The 27,079-nt window shown below is 37.1% G+C and overlaps 2 protein-coding genes and 1 non-coding gene across 4 annotated transcripts in view; 2 read left to right on the forward strand and 1 right to left on the reverse strand.

The window, feature by feature from the left end:
- Positions 1 to 24,234, forward strand: part of LOC105032479 (uncharacterized) — a 52,730-nt gene extending 28,496 nt beyond the window's left edge. The window contains exons 2-4 of one of the 2 annotated variants that reach the window (XM_019846307.3): positions 18,856 to 19,006; positions 20,141 to 22,789; positions 22,951 to 24,234. In XM_019846307.3, coding sequence (XP_019701866.1) covers positions 18,856 to 19,006; positions 20,141 to 20,239 — 250 coding nt within the window. In that variant the 3' untranslated portion in view covers positions 20,240 to 22,789; positions 22,951 to 24,234. The remainder of the gene's footprint in view (positions 1 to 18,855; positions 19,007 to 20,140; positions 22,790 to 22,950) is intronic. The other variant, XM_019846308.3, reaches the window with a different exon arrangement.
- LOC140852764 (small nucleolar RNA R71) lies at positions 7,966 to 8,071 on the forward strand. The gene has a single exon (XR_012135662.1). It is a non-coding gene; the product is annotated as a small nucleolar RNA R71 (small nucleolar RNA).
- On the reverse strand, positions 22,135 to 26,579 carry LOC105032481 (lysine histidine transporter-like 8). Its single transcript, XM_010906935.4, has 5 exons — positions 26,154 to 26,579; positions 23,676 to 23,809; positions 23,167 to 23,594; positions 22,948 to 23,079; positions 22,135 to 22,793 (listed from the first exon to the last, which is right to left on the reverse strand). Exons 1-5 carry the CDS (start codon positions 26,501 to 26,503, stop codon positions 22,311 to 22,313), a joined length of 1,527 nt encoding a protein of 508 aa, XP_010905237.1. The 5' UTR covers positions 26,504 to 26,579; the 3' UTR covers positions 22,135 to 22,310.
- Positions 26,580 to 27,079: the final 500 nt, after the last annotated feature.

A 27,079-nucleotide genomic window follows, 5' to 3' on the forward strand; every position in this document is an offset into this window, starting at 1 on the left:
GGAAAGAAAAATTCATTGCAGGACTCCCTTCAGTATTCTCTGAGAAAATCAGAACCAAACTTAGAAATCAAAATAATGGTAGGATTTCTTATGACAAATGAACATATGGAGATCTTATCAACATCATAAATGAAGAAGGATTGTTATTCTGTAATGATCTAAGACTCAAAAACAATTAAAAAGGAAAAGTTTGAGCTCTAAAAGAGAGTTAGAAAATTTCTATGAACAATTTGGCCTTCAACCACTCAAAATCCAAAAATCTAAAAAAATTAAGAAATTTGTAAAGAATTGCTACAAAGAAAAAACTCAAAATCCTAAGGAATGGCCTAGATCATCTTTTGAAAAATAAAAGAAATAAACCACCACTTATCTGCTATAAATGTGACAAAATGGGATATTTTAGTAATAATTGCAAAATCAAAGAAAAAAATTAATAACTTAGAAATTGATGAATCAAAACTTTTAAAGTCAATAAAAACTCAACCAAAAATTTTACTCCTTGAATCAGGATTAGAATTAGGATCTGAATGCTCTCAGAACCTTGAAAATGATACTGAATCATCAAGATCCGATCAAGAAAGTAAAAAAAAATTATGTAATTACAAAAGAAAACATTTACTATTAAAATTTATTGATAAAATAGAAGATCCTGACAAAGAAAAGAATATCTATCAAAACTTAAAGAAACTATATCAGGAGAAAGTTTCACAAAGAACATAAAACCAACTTACAACTTAAATAATATTTTAAAAAGATTTGAACCAGAAAAAAGAATATTTATCAATTTCAAGATCTTCAATTGAGATCAATCTCCTAAAAAATAGAAATCAATCAAATAAAGTCAAATTAGATTATTAAAGTGAATCATAAAATAATCAAGAATTCATAGAAATAATAAACCAATGATAATACAGAATGGTCGTGTCAAAGTTACCTGATGCATAGTCGTTGATAGCACCAAAAATAACTCTACTCACTACGTAGGTAGGATGAGTCGAGATCGTATCCTCAGGGACCTTGGGCTAAGTTGAGATTGTAAAATAAAAGAAAGAAGCATTATTTTTGATTTAGAAAATAAATTATCTTAAAATTGATGTAATTAGGAAATAAAGAACTCAGGAGTTTTGAATTAATTTTGCACTAGAGAGTTGTATCTCTTTTAATTAAATAGATGCGATTAATCTTAGAAAAATACTATCTTTCCTCGGCACGCCCGTACCCGTAGATCACGACGCTCTCGGAAAGTACTAGGTAAACAACTCTTCTTTCCTCGGCACGCCCCGTATCCGTAGATCACGGCGCGTCTCCGAAAGTAAAAGTTGTTCCTAATATTAATCTAACAATAAAGCATAAATAAAAGCATATGAAGGAGAGCAAATAAAGAACTCATGACGATTTAAATAAAAAGCATAATCTTTATTGCATATAAAGAAATACAAGAAAGTTTAGAACAATAAACATCTCTGTGTCGTTACAAAATTTCTTCTCCACTCCCGAGACTGCTAGCCTAGCTGCTCATGAAGTAGTCCCTTTCTATTCCTCTATGCAAGGCTCTAGAAGAATTTCTGGGCTCCCCTCCAATGGGAGTACAAAAATCTTTTTATAGGTGTTAGGAGGGAGGAGTTTTACATGATTTTCCGATGTGGGACTAAAGAAAATACAAATCTTTCCTCTCAAAATATTTTAAATATTAATTTTTTTTCTTTAATAAGCATCTGTTCGACCGCCATCAAAAACTTCCTGCGAACCCGTCTGCCGCGCGCCCGCTCGCCGCGCGCCCACACCGCGCGATGCTGCACCCGTGCCCGCGCTCGCCCCACGCCGCATCCGCCGCGTCCGCCCCGCGTCCACGCGCTCACGCCGCGCACTCGCCGCCCACTCGCACCAGGAGTATTCCACGTGAAACAACTTTTTTGTATTCCAAAAAGAAACTTTTGTTTCTTCACAATGACATCTATATCCTTTTGGATTCCTTGCATAGTATCTTCATTTTCTATAATACCATATACATCCTTCTTTTATTTTAATTTTATTTTAAGTCAAATTTCTTCAAACTTGAGTCTTTTTGATCTATGAATCGGACTCTTTGTATCGCGATCATCTTTCCTGTAAAACATAAAAAGAAGCATCAAATTCTTAATAAATAAAATAAATTAAATATAATTTTTTACTTTAAATGACTTAAATTAAGTGTTTATCACACCCTCCCAACTTGAATTTTGCTCGTCCTCGAGTAAAATAGATATATCAGCATTGTGTACCGACTCGGTCTTGAATCAAAAATTAGGTTAGGCATCCCAAAAGGTAGATGATACTTGGTCAGACCATTAAAGAGATATTTCATTGGATTATCAATTTGACCCAATTAGTGGCTGAGTATTAACTAAAGAAATTTCAGAGCTTTTCTTTCACCAACTCTCCACTTTACTCTTTAAATCCTCTAACTTAATGGAAAGAGGTTTATTATCTTCTTGCAATTTAGTCCCCTTAATTTTTTTTTTTTTTTTTAACATTGCCTATCTTTTTACGCGAACCACAACGCTTACTTAGGCGAAAGGGCCGGTTACTCAGTAGGAAACCAATGTTTTTTTTTTTTTTTTTTTTAAGTAAATTTTAAGGAGAATTTTTGCATACCTCGATCTTTCCACCCAATTTCTCATGAAGCAGATTCTTTATTGAGATCAGTAAGAAGAGGGTTGTAGAATCACTCCTAAAATTTGGTCTAGTCTAAACCCTACCATTCATTGGTTTTCTTAATAATTTATTCCTCAGTATCTCTAAAATTATCTTGACCATTAATCATTCATTGTTTAGGATGCCTAATTGACTCTTAATCAAAATAAAATTTGGATACACAAAACTAATTATTTCTGACCATACTCGAGGATTTGATTAATTTCCTCCCCCCCCAACTTAATCTACATTGTCCTCAATGGAGTAGGAAAGCAAAGAAAATAAAAGGAGAGAGTGCACCTGGGATAATTTTGCTTCGGAAGTTGAAGATAGCTTCATTGATTAATAGGCTCTTGTTCTAAATTCTGCAGCTGCGGTAAAGTAAAAAATATGAAATCGTTGGGTTGCCTCCCAACAAGCGCTAAGTTTTACGTCTTCAGCCAGACTGAATTGAGTATTATGGCGGTTTTGGATCCACTAAATCAACAGATTCAATTAATTCTCCATCACTAATTCCATCTATGTAAGGTTTCAATCGCTGACCGTTCACTTTAAAAGTGTTCCCCTGTTTAGGATTTTTGAGTTCTATAGCTCCATGAGGAAATACCTGAGTTACAATGAAAGGTCCGTCCCAACGTGAGCGAAGTTTTCAGGAAACAGACGCAACCTAGAATTGAAGAGCCAAACTTTTTGATTGGGCTCGAATTTTTTCGTGCAATAAATTTATCATGGTATGCTTTAGTTCGAGCCTTATAAATTTTGACACTCTCATACGCTTCATTGCGTAGCTCTTCAAGTTCATTTAATTGGAGTCTCCTATTGGAACCTGCATTTTTCATATCAAAGTTAAATTGCCGTATGGCCCAAAATGCACGATGTTCCAATTCCACCGGCAAATGACAAGCTTTTCCGAATACAAGTCGATAAGGAGACATTCCTATGGGTGTTTTAAAAGCAGTACGGTAAGCCCATAATGCATCGTCTAAGCGAAGAGACCAATCCTTTCTATCGGCCTAACCATCTTTTCTAGGATATGTTTAATCTCCCTATTTGACACCTCTACCTGACCATTAGTTTGGGGGTGATATGGTGTGGCCACTTTGTGTGAAATATTATATTTTTTCATAAGTGCTTCAAAATGTTTATTCGTAAAATGAGTCCCCCCATCACTAATGATCACCCTTGGAAAGCCAAATCGACTAATGATGTTTCGTTGGATAAAACTAATTACAATTTTATTATCATTAGTCTGTGTAGCTATTGCCTCCACCCATTTTGATACGTAATCAACTGCCACCAGAATATATTCAAATCTAAATGAGGCTGGAAAAGGTCCCATGAAATCAATCCCCCAAACATCGAAGATTTCTACTACTAAAATGGGGGTCAGCGGCATCATATCCTTCTTGGATAAATTTTCTGTTTGCTGACATCGCAGACAACTTCGGCCAAATTCATGTGCATCCTTGAAAAGTGTTGGCCAATAAAACCCACTCTGCAGCACTTTTGCTGCAGTTTTTCTTCCACTAAAATATCCCCCACATGCCGAAGAATGGCAAAAAGTGAGAATGCTTTGGAATTCACTCTCGGGGATACAACGGCGAATAACTTGGTCAGGACAGTATTTGAATAGTTCAGGTTCTTTCCAGAAATAATGTTTAATTTGCGAGAAAAATCGATCCTTTTCTTGTTTTGTCCAGTGAGAAGGTACTTGTCCTGTTGACAAGTAATTGATAATATGGGCAAACCATGGAGGACGGCTAGAGGAGATTGCGAAAAGTTGTTCGTCAGAAAATTTTTCTTTGACCTCATCTATGCCTATCGTGGAGATGTGATCAGCTACCACATTCTCAGAACCCTTCTTATCTCGGATTTCCAGATCAAATTTTGTAAAAGAAGGATCCATCTGATCAAACGCGGTTTAGTATCTTTCTTTGAGAGGAGATGTTTCAGAGCCGCATGATCAGAGTAAACTAGAACCTTAGACCCTAACAGATATGAGCGAAATTTTTCAAGGGCGAACACTACTGCTAGTAGCTCTTTTTCTGTTGTGGTGTAGTTTAATTGGGCATCGGAAAGAGTCTTGCTAGCATAATAGATCACATGTGGCTCCTTATTGATTTTTTGGCCTAAGACGGCACCTATTGCAAAGTCAGAGGCATCACACATAATCTCAAATGGAATGGACCAGTCAGGGGATTTTATTATGGGTGCTGTTGTCAGGGCTGTTCGTAATGTGTTGAATGCTTTCAAACAGTCTTCATCAAAGACAAATGGTGTATCCTTGGCCAACAGATTGCACAAGGGTCTTGAAATCTTGCTAAAGTCTTTGATGAAGCGTCTATAAAATCCGGCATGACCTAAGAAGGATCGTATTTGTCGGACCGAAGTAGGAGGTGGTAGTTTTGAAATGACCTCAACTTTGGCTTTATCTACCTCGATCCCTCTTTCAGAAATAATATGTCCTAATACAATTCCTTTCCACATCATGAAATGGCTCTTTTCCTAACTTAGGACAAGATTTGTCTCCATACACCGTTTAAGAACTTTGGAAAGATTATGGAGACAATCCTCAAAGGTGGTTCCAAACACAGAAAAATCATCCATAAAAACTTTAAGACATTTGTCCACCATATCCGAAAAAATGGCCAGTATGCACCGTTGAAATGTAGCGGGTGCATTGCAGAGCCCGAATGGCATACGCCGAAAAGCGAAGGTGCCATAGGGGCAGGTGAAGATAGTCTTTTCTTGATCATCCGGAAATACAGGTACTTGATTGTACCCTGAATAACCATCAAGAAAACAGTAGAAACTTTGTCCTGCTAACCGTTCTAGGATTTGGTCGATGAAGGGCAATGGAAAATGGTCTTTCCTAGTAACGGCATTCAGTTTTCTATAATCTATGCATACTCGCCATCCAGATGATATGCGAGTTGGAAGTAGTTCACCTTCTTCGTTCTCAACCACAGTAATACCTGATTTCTTAGGTACTACTTGAGTGGGACTGACCCATTTACTATCGGATATGGGGTAGATGATTCAGCATCTAATCACTTTACCACCTCTTTCTTCACTACTTCACGCATGTTTGGGTTCAATCTCTTCTGCATATCTCGATGGGGTTTGGCATGTTCCTCAAAATGAATATGGTGCATGCAAATGGAGGGGTCAATTCCTTTTAAATCGGCAATGGACCAACCGATAGCCTCTTTATGTTCCTTCAGAATACCAACCAATTGTGCTTCCTGATTAAGGGTCAAGTCTGATGCAATGATTGCCGGGAGGGTGTCATTGAGTCCTAGAAATACATACTTGAGCGTAGCAGGAAGGGGTTTCAATTCTAATGTAGGTGGTGATTCTAAAGATGGGATTATTGGTGTACTGGCTAATGTGGGCAATGGCTCATACTTGATTGTCCATGGAGGAGTGGATTTATCGTGTGGTATATCCAACAAGATGTTAACTTCTTTCATATATTTCTCAAAGTCATACACTCCAAAGTAAGCCAAGCAAGTATCTAAGGGGTCTGGTGCTAAAATTATGGGTGTTGCATCTTCTATAATATCTTCTAGTGTATCTACTTCGAAGCAACTATCCATTGATGGTCCTTGAGAAGCACCAAACACATTCAGTCTTAGTTTCTTATTCCCAAACGATACGTCCATGACTCCTGTCCTACAATTAATGCATGCATTTGCCGTAGCTAGGAAGGGTCGTCCTAAGATAATAAAAGTTTGTCTGGGGTTGCCACTTAATTCCATATCGAGAACCAGAAAATCAACTGGAAAATAAAATTCATCTACCTTGACCAAGACATCCTCAAGCATTCCACGTGGTTCCTTAATTGATCTGTTGGCTAACTGCAGTGTGACTGATGTGGGTTTCAGTTCTCCGAATCCAAAAAGTTCATATACCGAACTAGGTAAAAGATTCACACTTGCCCCTAAATCCAGAAGAGCTTTTTCAATGTGATAATCTCCTATAACACAGGAAATGATGGGGGCTCCTGGGTCCTTAAGCTTTGGAGGAGTGGCATGCTGGAAGACAGAACTAGCCTGTTCAGTGAGGCGTACTTTCTTTGGGATTTGTGATCTAGATTTACGTTTTTGGGTGCACAAATCCTTCAAAAATTTGGCATAAGCAGGGACCTGTTTGATTGCATCTAGAAGGGGAAGATTAATTTGGACTTGCTTAAACAGTTCCAACATCTCATCAAGTTTTCTCCCTTCTTATCTGCAGGAATAGGGGCTTTCAGGACATCCGAAAATGGGGCTTTAGGCAAGTAAGATGATTCCGGTGCAGTTGGTTCCTTCTTTATTTTCAGGTCCTCCTTGTTCTTGGGTGATTTGGATTCGGTTAGAGGTTTAGGGTCGGTCTCATTGGTTTTACTAGTGTGTTCAATGACCTTCCCACTTCTCAGGGTCATGATTGATTTGGCATGTTCAGAAAAAGCTTCTGGGGTATTAGAACTCTCAATCACAAATTGCCCTCTTGGGTTGCTCTCGGGTTGGCTAGGTAATTTTCCTCCTTCCCTCCTACTGAATGCAGTCGTTAGTTGACCTATTTGGGTCTCTAGCTTAGCAATGGATTGTGTGTGGGAGTTAAAGGTCTGAGTGTTGACTTCTAATCGTTCTAGTATTTTTAGAACTTTTTCTTCAAAAGCTGAGCTGTGACCAGTAGTAGACGGTTGAGGAATATTTTGAAATTGATGGTATGGTCCATGCCTATATGTTGGGTCCTGATATTGAGGTCGAGGTGCGGCAGGACCAACCACTGGTTGTGGTCTCCAGGAAAAATTTGGATGGTTTCTCCAGCCGGGGTTATAAGTGTTCGAATATGGATCGTTTCCTGATCTGCGAGCTTGTTGGACTTGAGCTTGCTGAACCTGCTCGTGCACAAACTCAAGAAATTGAGGTGCGGCTGGGCATTCACTAACAAAATGGTTCGAACTTGCACACAATGCACAAACTTCTTGGATTGGATTAGGTGGAATCGGGGATTGTCCAGTATTTAGAAGACGATCTAATTTTTGGGACAGTTCATCTACCTTATGATGGATATCTATGGCATTTCCTACTTCATATATTCCACCTCTCTTTGGGTTTAACATGGGTTTATCTCTAATAGAGGCAGACATATGATGTAATGAATTTTCACTTAAAATTTCAAACAGTTGCCATGCCTCATCCTCACTTTTCAGCATGAATGTCCCACTGCATGATGCATCGACCATTTGTCGATGTCTTTCAGAGAGCCCATCATAAAAACATTGGATTAACTGCCACTTGGGTACAGCATGGTGGGGATATTTTCTAATAAGGTCCTTTAATCTCTCCCATGTTTCATGAAACATTTCTCCATCTAATTGGGAAAAACTAGTTATGGCTTTCCTTATTTGATTAGTTTTTCCTATGGGAAAATATTTCTTGAGAAACTCTCCTTGCAGCTGGTCCCAGGTTGATATAGTCATGGAATCTAAAGTATGTAGCCAGTATTTGGCTTTGTCCTTAAGTGAAAAAGAGAATAATTTTAACCTAAGAGCATCATCGGAGAAGTTATGAATTTTGACAGTTGAGCATATCTCAAGAAATTCTTCAAGATGTTTATAAGGGTCCTCATTACTAAGTCCATAAAATGAAGGTAACATTTGGATTATACTGGACTTAATTTCATATTGAGTGGCCTCCACAGGGGGTACTTGAATACAAGGAGAGTAGGTATATGTGGAAGGAGTAAAATACTCCTTCAATTGCTTGGGTGGATCATTCTCCTGATTTCGGTCCATATTTTTACGTCTGTTGGCTCTAAAGGTTCTTTCTATTTCTGGATCAAAAGGTTGGATTTCTGGTCGTAACGATCTACGGCCAAGCATACACCTTACAATTATACTGTAGAGCAAACACAAAAATTTTTCTTTTTATAATATATATTTTTATAATAAAGTGAGAAAAGAATGAAGAAAATCTAAAGAGAAGAACCTAAGAATCTTAAATCTATGAAAAGGAAGAAATTAGTTAATGTTTAGATGTTAATTGCAGTCAACTTAAACAATCATAGACTCTCTATCCTAAGGTTAACTTAGATCTAGACAGCTCCTAACTTTCAAGACCGCCTTTGAGCACTCCAAGCTCAAGACTGACTAACTGACTCGGCCAGGTAAGCGTAAGATGTGGGAGGTTCCTTGCTCGTTGCTTTCTTTAGACACCAACTGAGTTGGCCAGGTCAGTCAACGGAACCAATTGAAAACCACTTTCTTTAACCACTTGCCTTAGACACCGAGCAATTAACCAATCTGCACTCGGTTCAACTCTAGAGCTTTCTTATCCTATTGAGCTCGAAATTTCTAGGGCTGACATCTAGTTGATTTTAGATTAAGGTCTACGTTATGCAAATACAAGGGAGTGATTTGTGGGCCAAGGAAGGGTGATCAAATCCCCACCTTATCTTAGTTAATGGGTTGCGCCCTTAAAGTTAATTATGGAGATGAAATGCAAAGAAACAAGGTGTCCAATCAAGTTAGAAATTTTTATATTTGGGGTTACGCTATTTTAGTTAAGTGTTATGAAATGTCAGTGGCTTTTTTTTTTTTTATTTCAACCGTGCCAAGGTCCCCGGCAACGGCGCCAAAATTTGATGCGTAGTCGTTGATAGCACCAAAAATAACTCTACTCACTACGTAGGTAGGATGAGTCGAGATCGTATCCTCAGGGATCTTGGGCTAAGTTGAGATTGCAAAATAAAAGAAAGAAGCGTTGTTTTTAATTTAGAAAATAAATTATCTTAAAATTGATGTAATTAGGAAATAAAGAACTCAGGAGTTTTGAATTAATTTTGCACTAGCAGAGTTGTATCTCTTAAATAGATGCGATTAATCTTAGGAAAAATACCTATCTTTTCTCGGCACGCCTCGTACCCGTAGATCACGGCGCGTCTCCGGAAAGTACTAGGTAAACAACTCTTCTTTCCTCGGCACGCCCCGTACCCGTAGATCACGACGCGTCTCCGGAAAGTAAAAGTTGTTCCTAATATTAATCTAACAATAAAGCATAAATAAAAGCATATGAAGGAGAGCAAATAAAGAACTCATGACGATTTAAATAAAAAGCATAATCTTTATTGCATATAAAGAAATACAAGAAAGTTTAGAATAATAAACCATCTCTGTGTCGTTACAAAATTTCTTCTCCACTCCCGAGACTGCTAGCCTAGCTGCTCATGAAGTAGTCCCTTTCTATCCCTCTATGCAAGGCTCTAGAAGAATTTCTGGACTCTCCCTCCAATGGGAGTACAAAAGTCTTTTTATAGGTGTTAGGAGGGAGGAGTTTTACATGATTTTCCGATGTGGACTAAAGAAAATACAAATCTTTCCTCTCAAAATATTTCTAAATATTAATTTTTTTTCTTTAATAAGTATCTGTTCGACCGCCATCAAAAACTTCCTGTGAACCCGTCTGCCGTGCGCCTGCTCGCCGCGCGCCCACACCGGCGCGATGCTGCACCCGTGCCCGCGCTCGCGCCCACGCCGCATCCGCGCCGCGTCCACGCGCTCACGTGCGCGCACTCGCGTCCCAGGAGTATTCCACGTGAAACAACTTTTTTGTATTCCAAAAAGAAACTTTTGTTTCTTCACAATGACATCTATATCCTTTTGGATTCCTTGCATAGTATCTTCATTTTCTATAATATCATATACATCCTTCTTTTATTTTAATTTTATTTTAAGTCCAAATTTTTTCAAACTTGAGTTTTTTTGATCTATGAATCGGACTCTTTGTATCGGCGATCATCTTTCCTGTAAAACATAAAAAGAAGCATCAAATTCTTAATAAATAAAATAAATTAAATATAATTTTTTACTTTAAATGACTTAAATTAAGTGTTTATCATTATCCTAGCCATAGAAGAAGAATTCAAACTTGATACAATAGCCTTATTAGACTTCGGAGCGGATTCCAATTGCATCCAAAAAGGTTGATACCAACAAAATACTTTGAAAAAATAAAAAAAAAACTAAGCACTGCTAGTGGTTCAAATCTCAAAATTAAATACAAGTTAACGAATGCAATGGTTTGCAACAATGATGTTTGCATCAATACCCCATTCATTCTAATAAAAGATCTAAATCAATTAGTAATTTTAGGAACTCCTTTCCTCAATATGATTAAACCGTTTTATGTAGATGAAGAAGGAATTACAGCAAGATTTTTAGGACAAAACTTAGTTTTTCAATTTTTTAACTTTTTTTACCAAAATTCTCAAATCAATATAATAAGTCAAGATAGGCCTATCAAACAAAAAAGACTTGAATATTGGGAAAAAACTCGAGATATCTTATTTTCTGAACTCCAAAATATCATCCTTAACAAAATTCTCCAGCCCAATGAGATTAGAGAAATTCTGAATACTCTCCATAAGTATCTTATAATGGATTGGTGTTGGCCCAAACTTATGATCCTAGAAATTAATATCCGTCCCTCTAAAGTCATAATTAGAGCATTGTACAAAGGACTAATTAAATATACCACTGTAGATTGTGCCCATCCGACTAATATCTTTTTTAGAGTTGTATCAATTGTGCTACAGCAACTAGGAAAAGATAATAGATCATTAGATATAATAATCTATAGTGGAATTAAAAAAAGATAAATAACAGATATCAATTATCCCGATCAAATCTTCTATATTACAAAATTTTCAGAAAAAGATTATGATCGCTTCATACGGGATAATCCTTTCAAAATTATTAAAAACTTTGATATGGATGATTATTTACTAATTAACTATACCGATGTCTTTTGGGAAGCCAAAAAATTTCAAAATAACAAATGTTGGACTGATGGGAGGATATGGGTAGTAACAAACTGATCCATAACTTTACTAGAAAAAGAAGAAAAATGGGATATCCTATTAAATTTAAAAAATTATCCTACACAAGTTCAAGAAAAACTTCACACATAAAGAATTTTTATATAAAAAAGATTTTTTTTTGAATTTTTTACATCAATTTTTACTACCTCTGCCAAACAAACTATCCTTCCAAGAAAAGAAGAGGAATAAAAAGTAAATTTCATCTGAGAGACCCAAATCTATCCATAAAATCCAAGCACTTCTATCAAAAGGAAGACAACAGCTAGATTTCATGAACATTGCCAAAACAGGAGCCAAGAAGTGACTCTCTATCAATCAGCAAAAAGCAAAAGGCGGTCCTTCAGAAAGCAGAACTAACTACTCCAAAGCAAGAAGCAAGGAAACGACTCCCCATCAATCAACCAAAAAATTGGCCCCCCACAAAACAAAAGCAAGAAAAAACTTTACATCAATCAAGCAAAAGTAAGAGTTCAGCTATATGTAGAATTCTTAAATAAAAAGATTCAACGACAAGCTTTCAACCAACCAACAAAAGGCAAAGCCTAACAAGACAAAACCTAACCTATAAAATCAAAGCCTATACCTATAAAGGCTTCCAAAACAAGCAGTTCCACTTATAAATACAGGTATGAAATTTTAATCCCTTTCCAACACTCTTTTTCTATCTTCTCTCAAAATCAAATGCCTTTTCGACGAAATTATTGGCGACATCATCATTTGTTCCCCCAACAACATCGCTGACAGCATCACTAACATCAACATAATTACCATCCAAGGCCAATTCAAGCTACTCTCAATATCAGAATGACAGGTCCACAACAAAATCAACATGCAGAACAAATAGTCTATATTTTTTTATATTCAAGCAATTCTCTGACACCAATAATAGAACAATAAGAAGCATAAAATCAAGATCTTCACAAAGAAATGCACCAAAAAAACTATCAGAAGATCAAACTTCAGCAATGTCGTCACCAACACCTTCAGTACCATCTGGATTTGAAGCAATCTACAGGCGTAGGCCAGTAAGGTGCAGAAGATCAACACCATCAGAATAATCAAATCAAGACCAAATTTCAATATCCAACTCAAACTCATCATCAAGCTGCTCTACAGATGACTCAAGTCCAAAACCACCAACATCTCAACATGTACATATTTGGACAGATTCAAGTTATTCACCACCTTTAAGCTATATCCGCAGGCAAATATTACAAGATGAAAAAAGGATCAAGCAAACACGCAAGCTCGGCTACTTTTCTTAAAAGCAGGCCCAAGGTTTTTTGCAAAACCATCTTCTCCCCTAGTTTCTTCGATATGAAGAATATCAAGGAGGAAGTCTCAAAAGCAACACTTGGACTTCAGACCAGCTGAAGTCCGTCAAATCTTCTATAAAAAGACATGCTGAGCCAGCATTCAGGGCAAGTCTTAGAATGGGTGAAAAGCCTTAGTGAGGTTTCAATATAAGACAGAGAGGGAGTGCACCAAAAATCTCTTCTATCTTGTATTCCAAAATTTTTTCAAAATCTTGTATCCCAAAATCTTCTTCAAAACTATCCTCAAAACTCCTATGGCAAAACCCTCTTCCTTTAATCCAAAACCTTCAAACTCTTTTTAAGGTTGTATCCCAAAAGACTTCAACCTCCTTGGAAGAGAAAGAATCAATGTAAGTTTTCATACAAATATATTTTAATCATGTTTTAAGTTTGTTTTAGCATCTTTCAAATCATGTTTAATTTTGCTTTAGCATTTTTCTAAGCAAAAGTTACGTTTCTTGCAAAAATTACAATTTATGCAGCAAGTTGCTATTCTGCAAAACTACTGTTCAAATTATTATTCAAGATACTTTTTCAAATAGTTTGTCTTGTTTTATTCTTACAAAAGTTACTGTTCTTTCGGCCAAATACGATTTTGCAAAATACTATTTAGTACTATTTTAAAATACTATGTGACAAGAAACTCTTAGTCAAAACTTTAATTAAGATAACCAACCAAAACTGTGATTTAACTCACACCTTAGCGGGCCCTAGTCTATAACTAGGAAGGTTGTGACCTTAGACCATAGCCAAACTATAATCCGTAAACACTGTCTTGGCGGACCTCACTCTTTAGTATCTTAGAGTGAGCAAGATCCTGTTCATAGGTCTCAGTGTCCTTACTTGGTGATTCATAAGCAGTGTTTTGGCGGGCGTCACTCTCTGGTATCTTAGACTGAGCAAGATCCTGTTCATAAATCCCAGTACCCTTACTTGTGGCCACTTTGGCCTTTAGATTACTCCATTTCATTCTCCTTTAACAAGGAGGCCCTCTTAGAACCTGATCCACCCCTTGGTATCAGAGCCTTCTAGATTTGAAAGTGACTCCAGGAGGAGCCTTTTATATTCAAATTTTGATTTAGCTCCAACAAGCTTTGCATTGATATTCGATCGTTGTTGGAGGAATCTTGCGGTTGAAGCATCAATGACCGGAGGTGCCTATAAAGAGTGTTGAGAAAGTCATTGAATAATTTTTGACTTGGTGGCATGTTCATGATTGAACTGGGCCCACCATTTTACTTTGAATTGTCTTTCGAGGGATAGAGGAAGTGGAGGATTTTGAATGAAGGTATATTTCCAAGTCACAATTCAGGATTGAGCAAATTGGGGCATAAAATTCAAGGAGAATTGAAAATTTTTGATTTCTAGTTGGAAGGATGGCTTTTTTTTGAAATAGGTTGAGATCTTTGAGGACTGAAAGAGGTAAGATTTGAGAAATTGGCCATAACAATCCCACCAGTTACTGAACTAGTAGAGAAATTGGAATTTTGTGCCGATTTTGAAGTAAAATAATCAGAAATGTTTGTGTTGTGGATTTTGGTAAAAGAAAGTATTGTACTAGGCCGTAATATAGTCCCAGTAATTGAAATATTGTGGATAATAATTTTGAAAAAAAAAATAAAATTTGAGGGGTGATCTCCCCATGTTGTAGGCGTTAAAATAGAAGGAATTTGGACTGTTGAGTGGGTGTAAATATCCATATTATTTTGTTGTCTATAATGCTTAACAGCTATAGATTTTATATCTATCAAAATAAATTCATAAAATTTTTGAGATTTTTGGGCATCATTTGGTAGAAAATGTCAGTGTGGAGGAAAAATTTTTTCCACCACCAATCTTGGATCTTTTGCAAAATATTCATCTTCAATCACGGTTATAGATTGAAGAGGTTTTTTATCAAAATATGGGCAGGTGGCTGTTTTGGGAGGTTGAAAGGTTTGGATTGGCTTTGGGTCAGAAATCCCAATTGCTGTTTTGTTTTTGAGAGAAACAAGCTGCAGGTTTTGAGCAATCTCTGCAACTGCCTGTTGAAAAGTCTCTGATTGTGCCAGTACTGCAAACTGATTTGGAGGTAGAGATGGAGGAGGAGGAGACTCTTTCTCTCTCTCTTCTTGGGTGACTATCTCATATCAGGTTTTTGGTTCAGAGGTTGAGGGTCTAATTTGCTTTTTAGGTGCCATTGGGACTTCTCGGGAAAGAAGATCAGGAAGAGGATTAGGAAGAGGGCTGTCAAACCCCATTTTAGTTTTGAAACCAAATCTTTGCCTGTTGTTTTGTAAAATCTGATTTTGAAGAAGATTTAGCCAAAATAAACTTTTTAATAAATTTTATTCAAACCCTTTAAAATTCATAAAATAGTTTATATATACATATGGAGATACATACACACACACAGACACACGTGTGTGTGTGTGTGTATAGACTGCAAATATGATACCTTGGCATTCTTTTGATTTCTTTTTTTTTAATAGTTACTTCCAGAGTAGTCAAGCTGTTGAACTTGTTTAAAGGAAAATTTTGAAGACAGATTACAACAAATCTAGAAATTCGGCCATGTTTTGGGTTCTAAAAAAAAGAAGCTTATGCTTAATCATGACATTCATCAAACCTCTAATTAGAAAATAGTCAGTCACTTTAATTTTAGGGGTGTCACACCAATGAAACCATGCTCCTGCTTTATCAAAGATTCCTAATGCTTCAACTCCTTCTATATAACATTCCTGGTTTCAATGCTTAACCAAAATTGATCATAGTTCAATAATAAATCTGCTGTTTATTTTTTAAATCAATTTTAAGAAACCTCATATCATAATTTCTTTAAATTTATTAACTGATTAGGTAGACTTTTATTATTTTATGGTATTGGATGTTAATATATACAAATATTTCATTGGTGCTTCCATGCCATAAGAATTTTGTGATGTTTGCTTCCCTTCTCTTGTAATTGTATCTGCCCTCATGCTAAAGTTTGGTAGCTAAAAGGTGTCTAATCAAAGTGAAAATTGGACTTAGAATATCACTGGTATGGCTAAAGTCAAAAAACAGTGCTAGATTGTACTAGTAATCAAAACTTAAAGAGATCAGATGTGTTCAGATGAGGTATCATGATTGGTTGGTTACTCCATTTTCTTTTGTCCCTTTGGCTTCCTTTGCATGTATTGGAGCATCAAATGCCTGAAAAAAGCAATGTTTGATGTTTTTAAAGAAGTAATGCTTGATGTTTTTAAAGAAGTAGAAGTACATAAAATAAAAAAGAATTTATGGAAGAAAAACCAATATAACAAAGATCATGTGCACCACCATGTGCATGAAAGAATAATGTTGATGTAGTTCATTAGGCAGAATTATATAAAGAGCTGGCCTAATTTGGTACCATCCTCTAATGCCTATCTCCTTAATCTTGGTTTTGTGACCTTAGTTTTAAGAGAGAGACTTGGAATACACTAAATACAGGAAATCAATTCTTAGAAAATACATTTTAATCCGCAGAACTCTGAAACACCATCTACTGACCAGGTGTGATTCCAAGATTACAGATATTTTCATCCTAGCATGCTTAGTGAGACATGGGCATTTTCACCCTCCCATTGGACCCAAACTCTTAGTTGATACCCATTAAATATTAAGTATTAACAATGAAAGGACAACAAATGTTTATGATTTAAATAATTTCCTCTACATGTGTTTTCATGAAATCTGTATAGAATTTATTTTCAGCCATTGTTTCTAAATGATTGAGAGCTTTAAGCCTTTGACTATCTATGGTATTTGGATAATGCTTATGTGATCATTAGGAGTTTGTGCTCTTCAAAATTCTTGGTTATATAAATATCATCTGCTTCTGGTGTCAAATTTGCATATGTCTAGTCTTGTTTGAAATTTTCTTAACAGCTCTTCAAATTCTGGTCATATTATTAAGATGTCACTGTTATTCTTCAATAATTGTTCTAGTAGTTTATCATAGTTATTACCATAACCAAGGTTTGCAGTCTTAGTAGTAGACTGTGTATAAGTGGGAGACTGATACAATATAGTACTGGTATCGTACTATATCTGCTCGTACACATATACAAGAAACCTATTTTTTTTAATATTCCTTTATTTAGTTTGAGTGGAAAATAGGATTTTCCAAGTTCGTTTTTGATGCTTAAATGTAATATACTTTAATTTTTTTATGTTACATGCCTGAAGAATAGTGTGAGTATATAATAGATGCTAAATTACTAAAGTATAACACTGAAATTATAAATACTGATGGTAGAAATTGGACATGCAGCATACATGCATTTTTTCGAACCCAAGTCATCAGTGTCCCTAATATACATCCGCATCATGGTCTTTGTTGAGCTTTGGGACTTGACTTCAGCCTTGGTAGTCTACCCATGTGGGATCCTGGTAGGCTATCTATATAGGGTAGCCATGCTAATATTGCTGCTTTGTTGGGTATAGTGGTAGAAATTCAAAAGAAGACCAAGCAATATCTGGTCCATAGTCTGACAAAGGTTGAGGAGGATAATACCTGCTTGAACATGAAGACTTGAGGATGCATATCCATATGGTTCATTACCCTGCATGGAAGGACATGATTTAATATAGATGATGATCATGAGTACTGGGAGGATCCTAATACATCCAGGATTCCCACTTGACGCGCCATCTCATCAGCCAGATCAGTATCGCATATACCTCTCTTTCTCCTCTCTCTCTCCTCTCTTATTTTGCTTGCTAATGAAACAGAGGAAGAAATGGTGTGGTGACTTTTTCTTCCGCAATTATTGAGGGGGAGAGTTCACTTAGGGCCAAATCAAACCCTTACTAGGCTGAACTACCAGGAGCTGCTTTGTTCCAAGCAGTTCTACCTGGTGAAGACCAGTTCGAACCAGTTTAGGCCCCATTTTGTACCAAGACCACAGTCCGTTCCAGTTTATGGTCAGTATAGCATGATACTGACCGAACTAGGCAGTTCAGTCCGGCATTGTATACCATGACCATAACCATCAACATGACTAACATGCATTGCTTGTCTATCTAGGTTGGTTATATAAAGCCTTTTTTGTTATCTATACCTGTTAGGGTCTAGCTCCTTATTTAAAGAAGATAAAAATGTCAATTCTTCATTATTTGCTTTCAAGTTTTCTTAAAGATTCTCCCTTTTATGTTAACTTTTTTAAACAGACCTGAATGATTACTGGGAACGGATATTTTGACAGTATATAGTTGCACTTTCTTCATTAATTCTCCTTCATCTTCTCTCCCACCAATGGAACTTCAAGTGTCCTTATGTCTATTTACTACTGTAGCATATCAAGAATTCACCTTTTTTCCCAACTTGTGCGCTCATCTATCTATTTTCAAGATGTTGTTGATCTTATGGTTTTTTGTGAATTTACCCGTAAGTTCCATCTCATGTGGTGATTGTACAATGATCATCATTCAACTGCCCAGTTTTAATTCTGTTGGGCATGATAATTCTGCAGTGGTAAAATACTTATCTGCTATTATAAAGTGTCTTATATCCAATTACATTGGTCACTGAAATTGCACCCACGTTGTGCATTCAGCTATTGTGTTGCCTCATTAATTATCCATATGTTATCTACATACAAACCTGATCCTCAATATCCTTTTGGCTTGTACATGTTTCACAACCAGTTTTTGTGGTACCTGTCTGCCTTTCTTGACACAATATTACTCTTTCTCGCCCAACACCCCTCCTCTGCTCCCAGCGCAAATTAATGAAGTTGAATATGCTACATTGTTTTATGATGGATTTTTTTTAAGAAAAAGTCATTTTTTGATTATTGATTGATATCTAGGAATTAGGGATACCCGATCTAACAACTGATTATAAGCATTTGAGTGCTCTGTGCAACAGTTCTAAAATTCTTTATTTTTATTTCTCTATATTGTAAGTAATATAGCATAATACAGCTGTTATGTACCTTAAGGCGGAGTAAATTTCTGATTCTGGGAATGTTTTTTAATCTTGTAAATGCAGGGTGGGTGTGATCTCTATAATATGGGAGCTGTTGATATTTGCTTTCCTTGTTCTCTCGGCAGTTTTTTTATATTTCAGGCATATGAGGCTTGCATTTGTCTTGATATGTGTTACAACAGTTATTCTTGTTTGCATGAGAATAACTAAACAGGTAAGACAAAACAGGAAAAGTAAAAGAAGAATGCTTTTGCCTTTGTCAATGTAGAGCTGTAGGGAACTAGCCTTCTTTAAGTGGCCATGTCATTGTCATGCACTAAATATATACTTTTTTCCAAGTTTTCCTTACTTCTTGAAATTGTGAGTTGCATGTTTGTGCACTAGAAGAGTTAATTGAAGTATATCATGCTTTTCCTTTCAAAGCAGATTGGCGGGTTATGGATGTTATACAACTATAAGCAAGACCCGATTCTATTATATGATATTAGATAAATATGTAATACACATCTAATATTGAGGCAAAATAAATGCAAATATTTATTCAAGAAAGTGTGTCCAAGACTCCAAGTAGAGAAGCAATTTTTGCTTATATAATAGAATAGAAGTGCCAAAGGCTCTTCAGACTGGCTTCTGACTTTGGTCATCATCTTCATTGTCTTGTTGATTTTGAGACTATTTTGCACTTATGATGGTAATATGTGGTCATATGGGGACCTCATTGATCTTGGAATGCTTCTTAATTGTATCTAAATCTTATAGTATTCATTTTTTTTATAGTCGTTACTGACTTCTTAGTATTTGGTTTATCTAATCTATGAAGGTTTGACAAGTTGCTGTGAACTTAGAAAAGCTCTTTGGTTCAAAATATATCCATTAAAAATGTGAAATACATTTATATCTTTTTGGATGGTATATTCATCTTGCAAAGGGACACCCATTCCAATTGTTGTCACCTCTGATTTTATATGAATAACAATTATTTCAATAATTAATGAGAATGATTAGCACTTCAGCTTTTTCCTTGTTGATTAGATGTTGGCAGATAGCCGCATAAGCTCTTCACTTCATATTTAGAGAGGTGAGCATAGAAAAAGATATTGATGTCTGTAATAGTTATCTTGTCATTAATAATTATTTTTGATTACCTTTTGCATTGTGAGGTGACTTTATGAAGTAGAATAACATAGATAATGAAAGCAGGTATTTTCATCTTTTCTTTTTTTTTTTTTTTTTGCTTTTGTTTCTGTCAAGCATAAATTTATACTAGATGAGCTGGCCTTAGAGGACTAAGGGAAGTTATTTTAACAGTGAAGTCATAGAACTTAACATAGGTTTAGCAACTATGCAGAGGCTGCTTTCTTCTTGTCATATGGCTGTCTTCTTGAGTCATTCACATGCCTTGGTACAACATGAAGATGGCACATCCATCCCTTCCTCCCACCTCTGAAAACCCCCAAAGCAGGGGAAAAGAAAAAGAATCTTAGAAGTGCGCTTCCATGCAAGAATCTTAAAAATCACTCTAAGAGAGAAGCTAGAGGTTCTCTGGAGCATGCCAGCCTTTCTTATGAGTCAAGGAATGCCACAGTGCCGTCGAGGGTACAAAGAAGTGATTTTTATATGTTGCAACCCTTGCAATTGAGGAAGCTCTTGATTATTATTGCTTACACTGAAAGGATCACTAGGTGCCGTACTGGCTCAAACCAATGAAGAACAATGCTTTTTACCATGTCTGCTTGATTCTTGTAGGAGCAGAAAGTGGCTGTTTGCCTATTGTTAAACTTAAGTAGCCATAATATTTATGGCTACAAGACAAAGGCTGTGACTGCCAGTGTGCTCTATTCTTTTGGGACAACAGTTGTTGTAAGTGAGAGATTAGCCAGGTTATTCATTATTTTTATGGTGTTTGATGTATCTCTTGGTTATCAATGAGTTTGCTCACCCTGAAACTCCTTTTTTTATTTCTTGTAAAAGTTCAGAAGTTGAAGCAGATAGGCTTGCTTATGGGTCATGTATCCTAGTTGAAGTATTAGTATGCTTTTGTCTGTAATCATAAGTTCATCCCTGACCAGACTAGGGTGTTTGGTAGATATTTTCCTACATGAGCTTAAGTAATAAGATTGATTTTTAATGGAACTAGAAAAGGAGAATGCACTTTCCTATCCCTACCAGCCAAAATTGTGCAGCTTGGATGGTAATGCTGCCATATTTTCTGTAATGACCATATTTAAGTGATTACATGCGACCAAGTACTCATTTCTCAACTAACAATCTTGCTAAAAGGATAATCTTAATACATCATCATCAGCAAAGAGAGAGAACATCATTATTGAAGAATTTCCATTATTATAAGGTCAAAATTTCTGGTGTGTATCATATTGTATCTCAAAATGCTTATCATATTTTAGAGGTTTATGGACATTGCATGTTAGTTACCTTGAGCTATTATGAACTTTATTTGGCCCATGATAGTTTATCAGACCTATTCACTACAAATACAGTCACTAGCCAATATGATTTTGGAATTCTACTTGTTTAACAACCCGATCCTTTTTTTTCTTTTTGTTTTTGTTTCCACAGTTTATTGGGTTCAATCAAAAAGGTGGAATGATCACTAAATCATGGATTATTGGATGGTCACTTCAGGAGCCACTTTGTTAAGGGTATTATATTCTAGATAGTACTTGTAAATTGTTGATGATCTTCTGTATCAAGTCAGTCAAGTTTGTTTGAAAATCCTATCGACAAATTCATCAACAGTATCTAGATTAAGGTTGAATCATATCTGCACTTAATGCATTTAGGATAGAGAAATGGACTCCCAAATTTTCTCCTCTGAAACTCAACCAATTATTGTACAACTCTAACCCCGTCCGAATGGTATCATACTCTTAACGCTGTAAAGTTACTTTTTCCTTTTTCACTTTAGATGTGTTAGTAACGAGTAGAAATTAGAAGCCTGAATATTTTCATGTGTAGATTGAAGTTATGATTGCCAAGTAATGAATAATATTACTGATAATGATACTGGTAAAATATTGCTGCTGCTGCTGCTGCACTGTGTTTTTCTTTTCTTTACCCATCAAACAATGAGATGATGCAGATAACCAGTCCAATCATGTTCCTTCTAACTCAAATTAGTGATTCCCTGCACTTTATGATTAAGTCAGGGACTTAAGATCTATCCCTTAGTCACTTTTGACACTTCACAGTTGCAAATGGTGTTGAATTTTTTTAAAGCTGCATATTGGCATTATGTCATTTTTTGTTGTTGTTATCACACAGCTTTGTTATTAAGTAATCCTGGGAGGACACTGCACCATATGCCATAAATCCATGTAAGTCTTTGAGGATGAATGTCTCTCAAACAATCAAAACCTTCTATAATATGCTTATTTTACAATACTTCCAGCGCAATGGTAGTAACATCTTATATTTCTCCATTAGTGGATGGTCACAAGAAATAGGACTACAAGGAAGTTGTGAACTATTCCACTGTTCTTCTATCGTTAATTTGATTACTAAGGCTTGAAGAAACGTAATTTAAGACCTGTCTTCACTATCTGCCATACTCCTGCAATTACCAATGCTACACTCAGACCCATGCCTAGGCTTCCCAACCACCAATTTATGTACCACATGGCACTATATCTCTGTGGTTTTTTCAACACAATCCACATGAAGCAAGGATAAGCTAAGGTTACAGGCAATGCAATCCCTCCCATCAGGGCAGCCAAATCTGATAAGAATGGGAATGCCACTGCTATAAGAAAGGCAATTGCTCCAAAGAAGGCTCGAAACCCTGACCGAAGCCAGCGAGGGCAGGGCCTGTTCTTCTTTCTGGTGTATCCTGCCTCCATGTTGTCAAAGACTGGCATAGCGTAGATTTGGAAGGAGCTCAGGCAATTGATGACCACAAGCAAACTTGTCAATCCCAGCACTACCCTGGAAGTGTCCTTGCTGTGGAATTCATACAGAGCATTCAAGATGCCACTTGAAGGTATCTGTCATTTTAAAGTTTAACAGCATCAGTTTATGAATTGCTCGAAGTTATAATTAGTGAGATGGCTTTGGCTATAAACTTATATGATTTTACACTTATGAATTACTTTTTGCTTAGAAGATTACTGTGGCCAACTATTGGTGATTTTTTCTTACCAGGTTCCCATAAGCCCAGAAACCACCAATTGCAATGGGGTATAAGCACAATGCTATGATCAAGTATGCTGCTTTCATGCCTCTCCACATGGGTACATGGGAAGGATGCTTCAGAGTTGATGGCATGGTGGCCTGAATGCATAAACAAGCTTATCTATATGAACCACAGAGAGCATGAACAGTGGTGAACAGGAGTTGAGCAATTATAGGATTAGTCACCTGAATCTCCAAGACAACATTGTGTCCTCTGAAGGCAAAAGCAATGATTCCAAGAGCATTGAGGATGCGAAGCAATTTATCCATATCTGAGTTGGTCTTTACAGGATCATAAGAGACTCCTGGTTGTCGGCCCTTGCTTACGGACACGACCCATATCAGTGTGCAATAGGTGATGGCTGTGGCTGCACCAATGAGAGAGATCCCAGCAATGGAGTTGAGATTGGGGAGTTGTGAAACGATCACTGCAAGGCATATGAAAACCAGGTACCACTCAATGGTTGTCAGTGGCTTGGAGTTGCATGTTGACCCGCAAACATCGTCAAAGAAGAGCTTCATGCTCCCTCCGCCTACGATAATGATGGCAGAGCAAATGCCAGCTGAGAGGTACATGGTGGGGAACAAGGCTAGGATTTTGCCCCACTTTGAACCTGAGAGATATGAGCTGTTGAGATCAATAAATTTAGCCTATGTTGGATTCTGTAAATTATGAGTTGAAACTCAAGGCTTACCAAAGGCAGCTTTAGCAAGCTGCAGATATCGGCAATAACGGGTTCCAGGGACTGATTCATGCAGTCGAATGAGTAACCAAAGAGTGTATAGCTGCCAGATGAATGCTCCGGACAAGGAAAGAATCCCCCATGTCCTGCGAAATAGGATAGGAATGATGATATAATTAAGCTCACCAACTGTTTAAACTGGGATGCACAACCTTAGTCTGGCCTGGTTGAGAACTTCAAAGTTTGAAAGTTGGTGAAGTTTTTGATCAATTGGCATCAAGCTAGTTGTCATATTTTGCTACCCAGATAATTTACTGGACTTTCTTTCAATTCTGTTGGTCTGGTCTTTCTTGTGTCAGAGCCAGGACCAAATCTAATAATGCACATCTGTCAAATGTTTGATCTGGACTTCATTTACTGCTGCTTAATTCTTGGTAAGAGAACAAATAGGGCCAGATCAAATGCTTGTGTGGCATGAGCAGCTCATTACTTGAGTTAGTTTATATCAGGTGTTGGGGCTGGTGTTAATACATTTATTTGATCAAATGGCATCAACTTGTTTGAAGTGTTATTCTGAGCTCTTAGCAGTTCTTAATTTTATCTGCCAGGTGCAACATGTTGAACTAGTTTTAGCTGGGTTTTGGTAACTCAAACCTAATCTATGGGTCAAGAAATTTTCATGGATTGACCCATTAAGGTGCATTTAGTTCATAATCTGAAGGTCCATGTACATGGTAAATTTGGACAAGCTCATGTTAACCGGCTGAGTGGTTTTTGCCTTTTGTTCCAAGTTCATTAGATTAACTTCTTACGAAAAGAGTAAATGGACTATGGAGTGCTACTTTTTAATTTCAGCATCTGATGATGGAATATACTTTCATAGATTTGGTGGGATACCCATAAAGCCAGCAACTTCTTGCACATTGAAAGGAATCAGGAATGCCCAAAAGCTTGTAGTTGGTCAACATGATTCCCCTTCTTTAATGGAAGCATTTCGTAAGACATAATCTAGGTTTTATGACCACTAATCCTTTTGGATTTGCAAGTAATCTATAAGATGTCGACTTCTCGCAATCGATGTTAGGCTTTCATGAAAAGTATAAATCTCAGGCGCATAATCAAGTATTTGGCATATGTTCTTATCGAGCTTATGTGTAGATTATGACATGAGGGTCATGATCACCCAAGGTTATTAATTGACATAATCTAGGTTCTCTGTCTACTAATCCTTTTGGGTTTATAAGTGACCTATTCGATGTCAACTTCTTGTAATTGTAGATAGGCTTTCATAAGAAGTCTAAATCTCATTTCCCCATGATCAACGATTTGGCATATGTTCTTATCAAGCTTATGTGTAGATTATGACATGAAGGTCGTGATCATACTGGTTTTCTACTCCACCCAAGGATATTAATTGACCATTGGCGACGTGCTAGCCACTATATATGTTTCATCACCGTTATATAGGATTGGCACATGAACATTATTTGATTCTTATGTCTTGCAAAGCTATGAACACCTTATCACCACTTGAAAGGACTTGGACTCTTGGATGCATGTTTATTGATTAGGACCTCGCAAAATAAATTGGATGTTTCACAATTTAGCATTTGGTTGCTCCCTCCTGAGCCCATGCCAGATTTTCTAACATCACTTGGATCCATGCTGTCTTCTATGTGGGAAGTAAGGCTACAAGCAGGTTAGCTCAAATCAGGGATCGGTACAACCCAAATCCAAGCCAAGTTCATCTCCATTTAGGTCAGACTGGATCAGGTTCAAGATTTATTTTAGTGCTGTATGAGGTTTTGCAGGTCAGTTCGGGTCAAGAATAATTTGCACACAAACTATAAGAAGCATATATTAAATGATCACTTAATTATATTACAACAATGCTAGAAAATAGCAATTAAACAGGATGTAGATACTATTGATGATCTATAGACTTGGTTGACAATCAAATACAAAGTATAATCTATGAAATATTGATGATAAGTTATTAGTAGAAGCGAATATTTTTTTAAAAAATCAAGGGTGATTGTGAAGTACAGTATATAAGCTAAGTTTTGTGGAATAATTTCCCATTCCAAGCATAATCCAAATAACTTGGATTTGGATTGAATTATTTTCAGGTAGGTTCCCTATGGGAAGTGGATCAGTGATCCAATCCATTTGCAACTCTCTTTGCAAGGAGTCAGCTGTTTGAAGTCTTTCTTTTATTTGAAAATGTACAGATTCAAAGGTGGGCTGAAGGGAATTAATCAAGGTGATGATGGTCCCATGTTGCGTTTTCCTCCAGCCAACAGTGACCAAAGCTTTAAAGCTAGTTAAAGCAGCTCAAGAATCTCATGAAAGCTTTCCCTCAAAGGTATGGAATCTCATGAAAGCTAAATGGTAGAACAACTTATCCACTTCATAAACAAACACATAACTTCAAAGTAAAACACTATGGATCAAACAAGGAGAGTTGTAGGAGGGGGTAATGAGCTATACCATCCAAGGACAGTGAAGGACACCGGCAACACCAATGCTTGGAAACCAATCCCTGAGCTAAGGGTGTGGAACGCCGAGTAGTAGGCGTTCCCGTTCCTCGACTCGGTGATCGGCAGCCATGCATCCTGTGGATCGAGCTTCGTAAGGTGGCCAACATCCTCCAAGTAGCCTCGCATGCTCACAATCGCCTTCTTCATCGGACTGGCGAGAGGCGTCCGCATGAACCTCGGCGTTCGTATGATGGAGGGAGACTGGATCTGGGATGGCGGCGTCGAGATCGGCGGCGTGTGAGCATCGGCCCTCGACGGCGTCGGAGGAATGGAGTGCAGTTCCCTTACCTCGTCAGCCATGGCCTCCCTCTCTCTCCCTTCCTCACAATTCTATTCTACAAAGCGGGGGGTAGTTGGCTGGAAGGCCTTCCCGGGCTTCCAATTTGTAGTTGGTTTGAAGGCTCATGCATGGGAACGCTTTTGGAATTCAGGGAGAGTTTGGTGGGCCATGCTGTTGTGGTGCACCATGGAATAGTTAAAAACTTTCCACCCACCATATATGATGCCCATGGTTCGTGGGAATTGACTAGGATCATCCAATAGACGCTCTAATTGGAAAACATGTCTTTATGATGGTACGCCACTCCAATCTGGGGATTTATTTTTACTTTTTTTAGGGTCATATCCGAAGACTTGCAGAACGCCCAACATGTGAAGTCTTCTTCGGATGGTCTACGTAGTAATTAGTAGGGTGACATCAGCATGCCAAGAGGCACTTCCTCAATCACTCAAATATGGTCCTAGGAGCAGCAATATAAGACTCTGAAGAGGATAGATGTGCCTATTATCGGATGTGTCTCAACTGGAGCCGTTATTGAGCTAAACCGAATCCATCATAAGTGATTTGAGTCTTGACTAGCAAAAATTATTGCCTAC

Source organism: Elaeis guineensis, chromosome 11, assembly GCF_000442705.2.
Source record: "Elaeis guineensis isolate ETL-2024a chromosome 11, EG11, whole genome shotgun sequence".
Lineage (NCBI taxonomy): Eukaryota > Viridiplantae > Streptophyta > Magnoliopsida > Arecales > Arecaceae > Elaeis > Elaeis guineensis.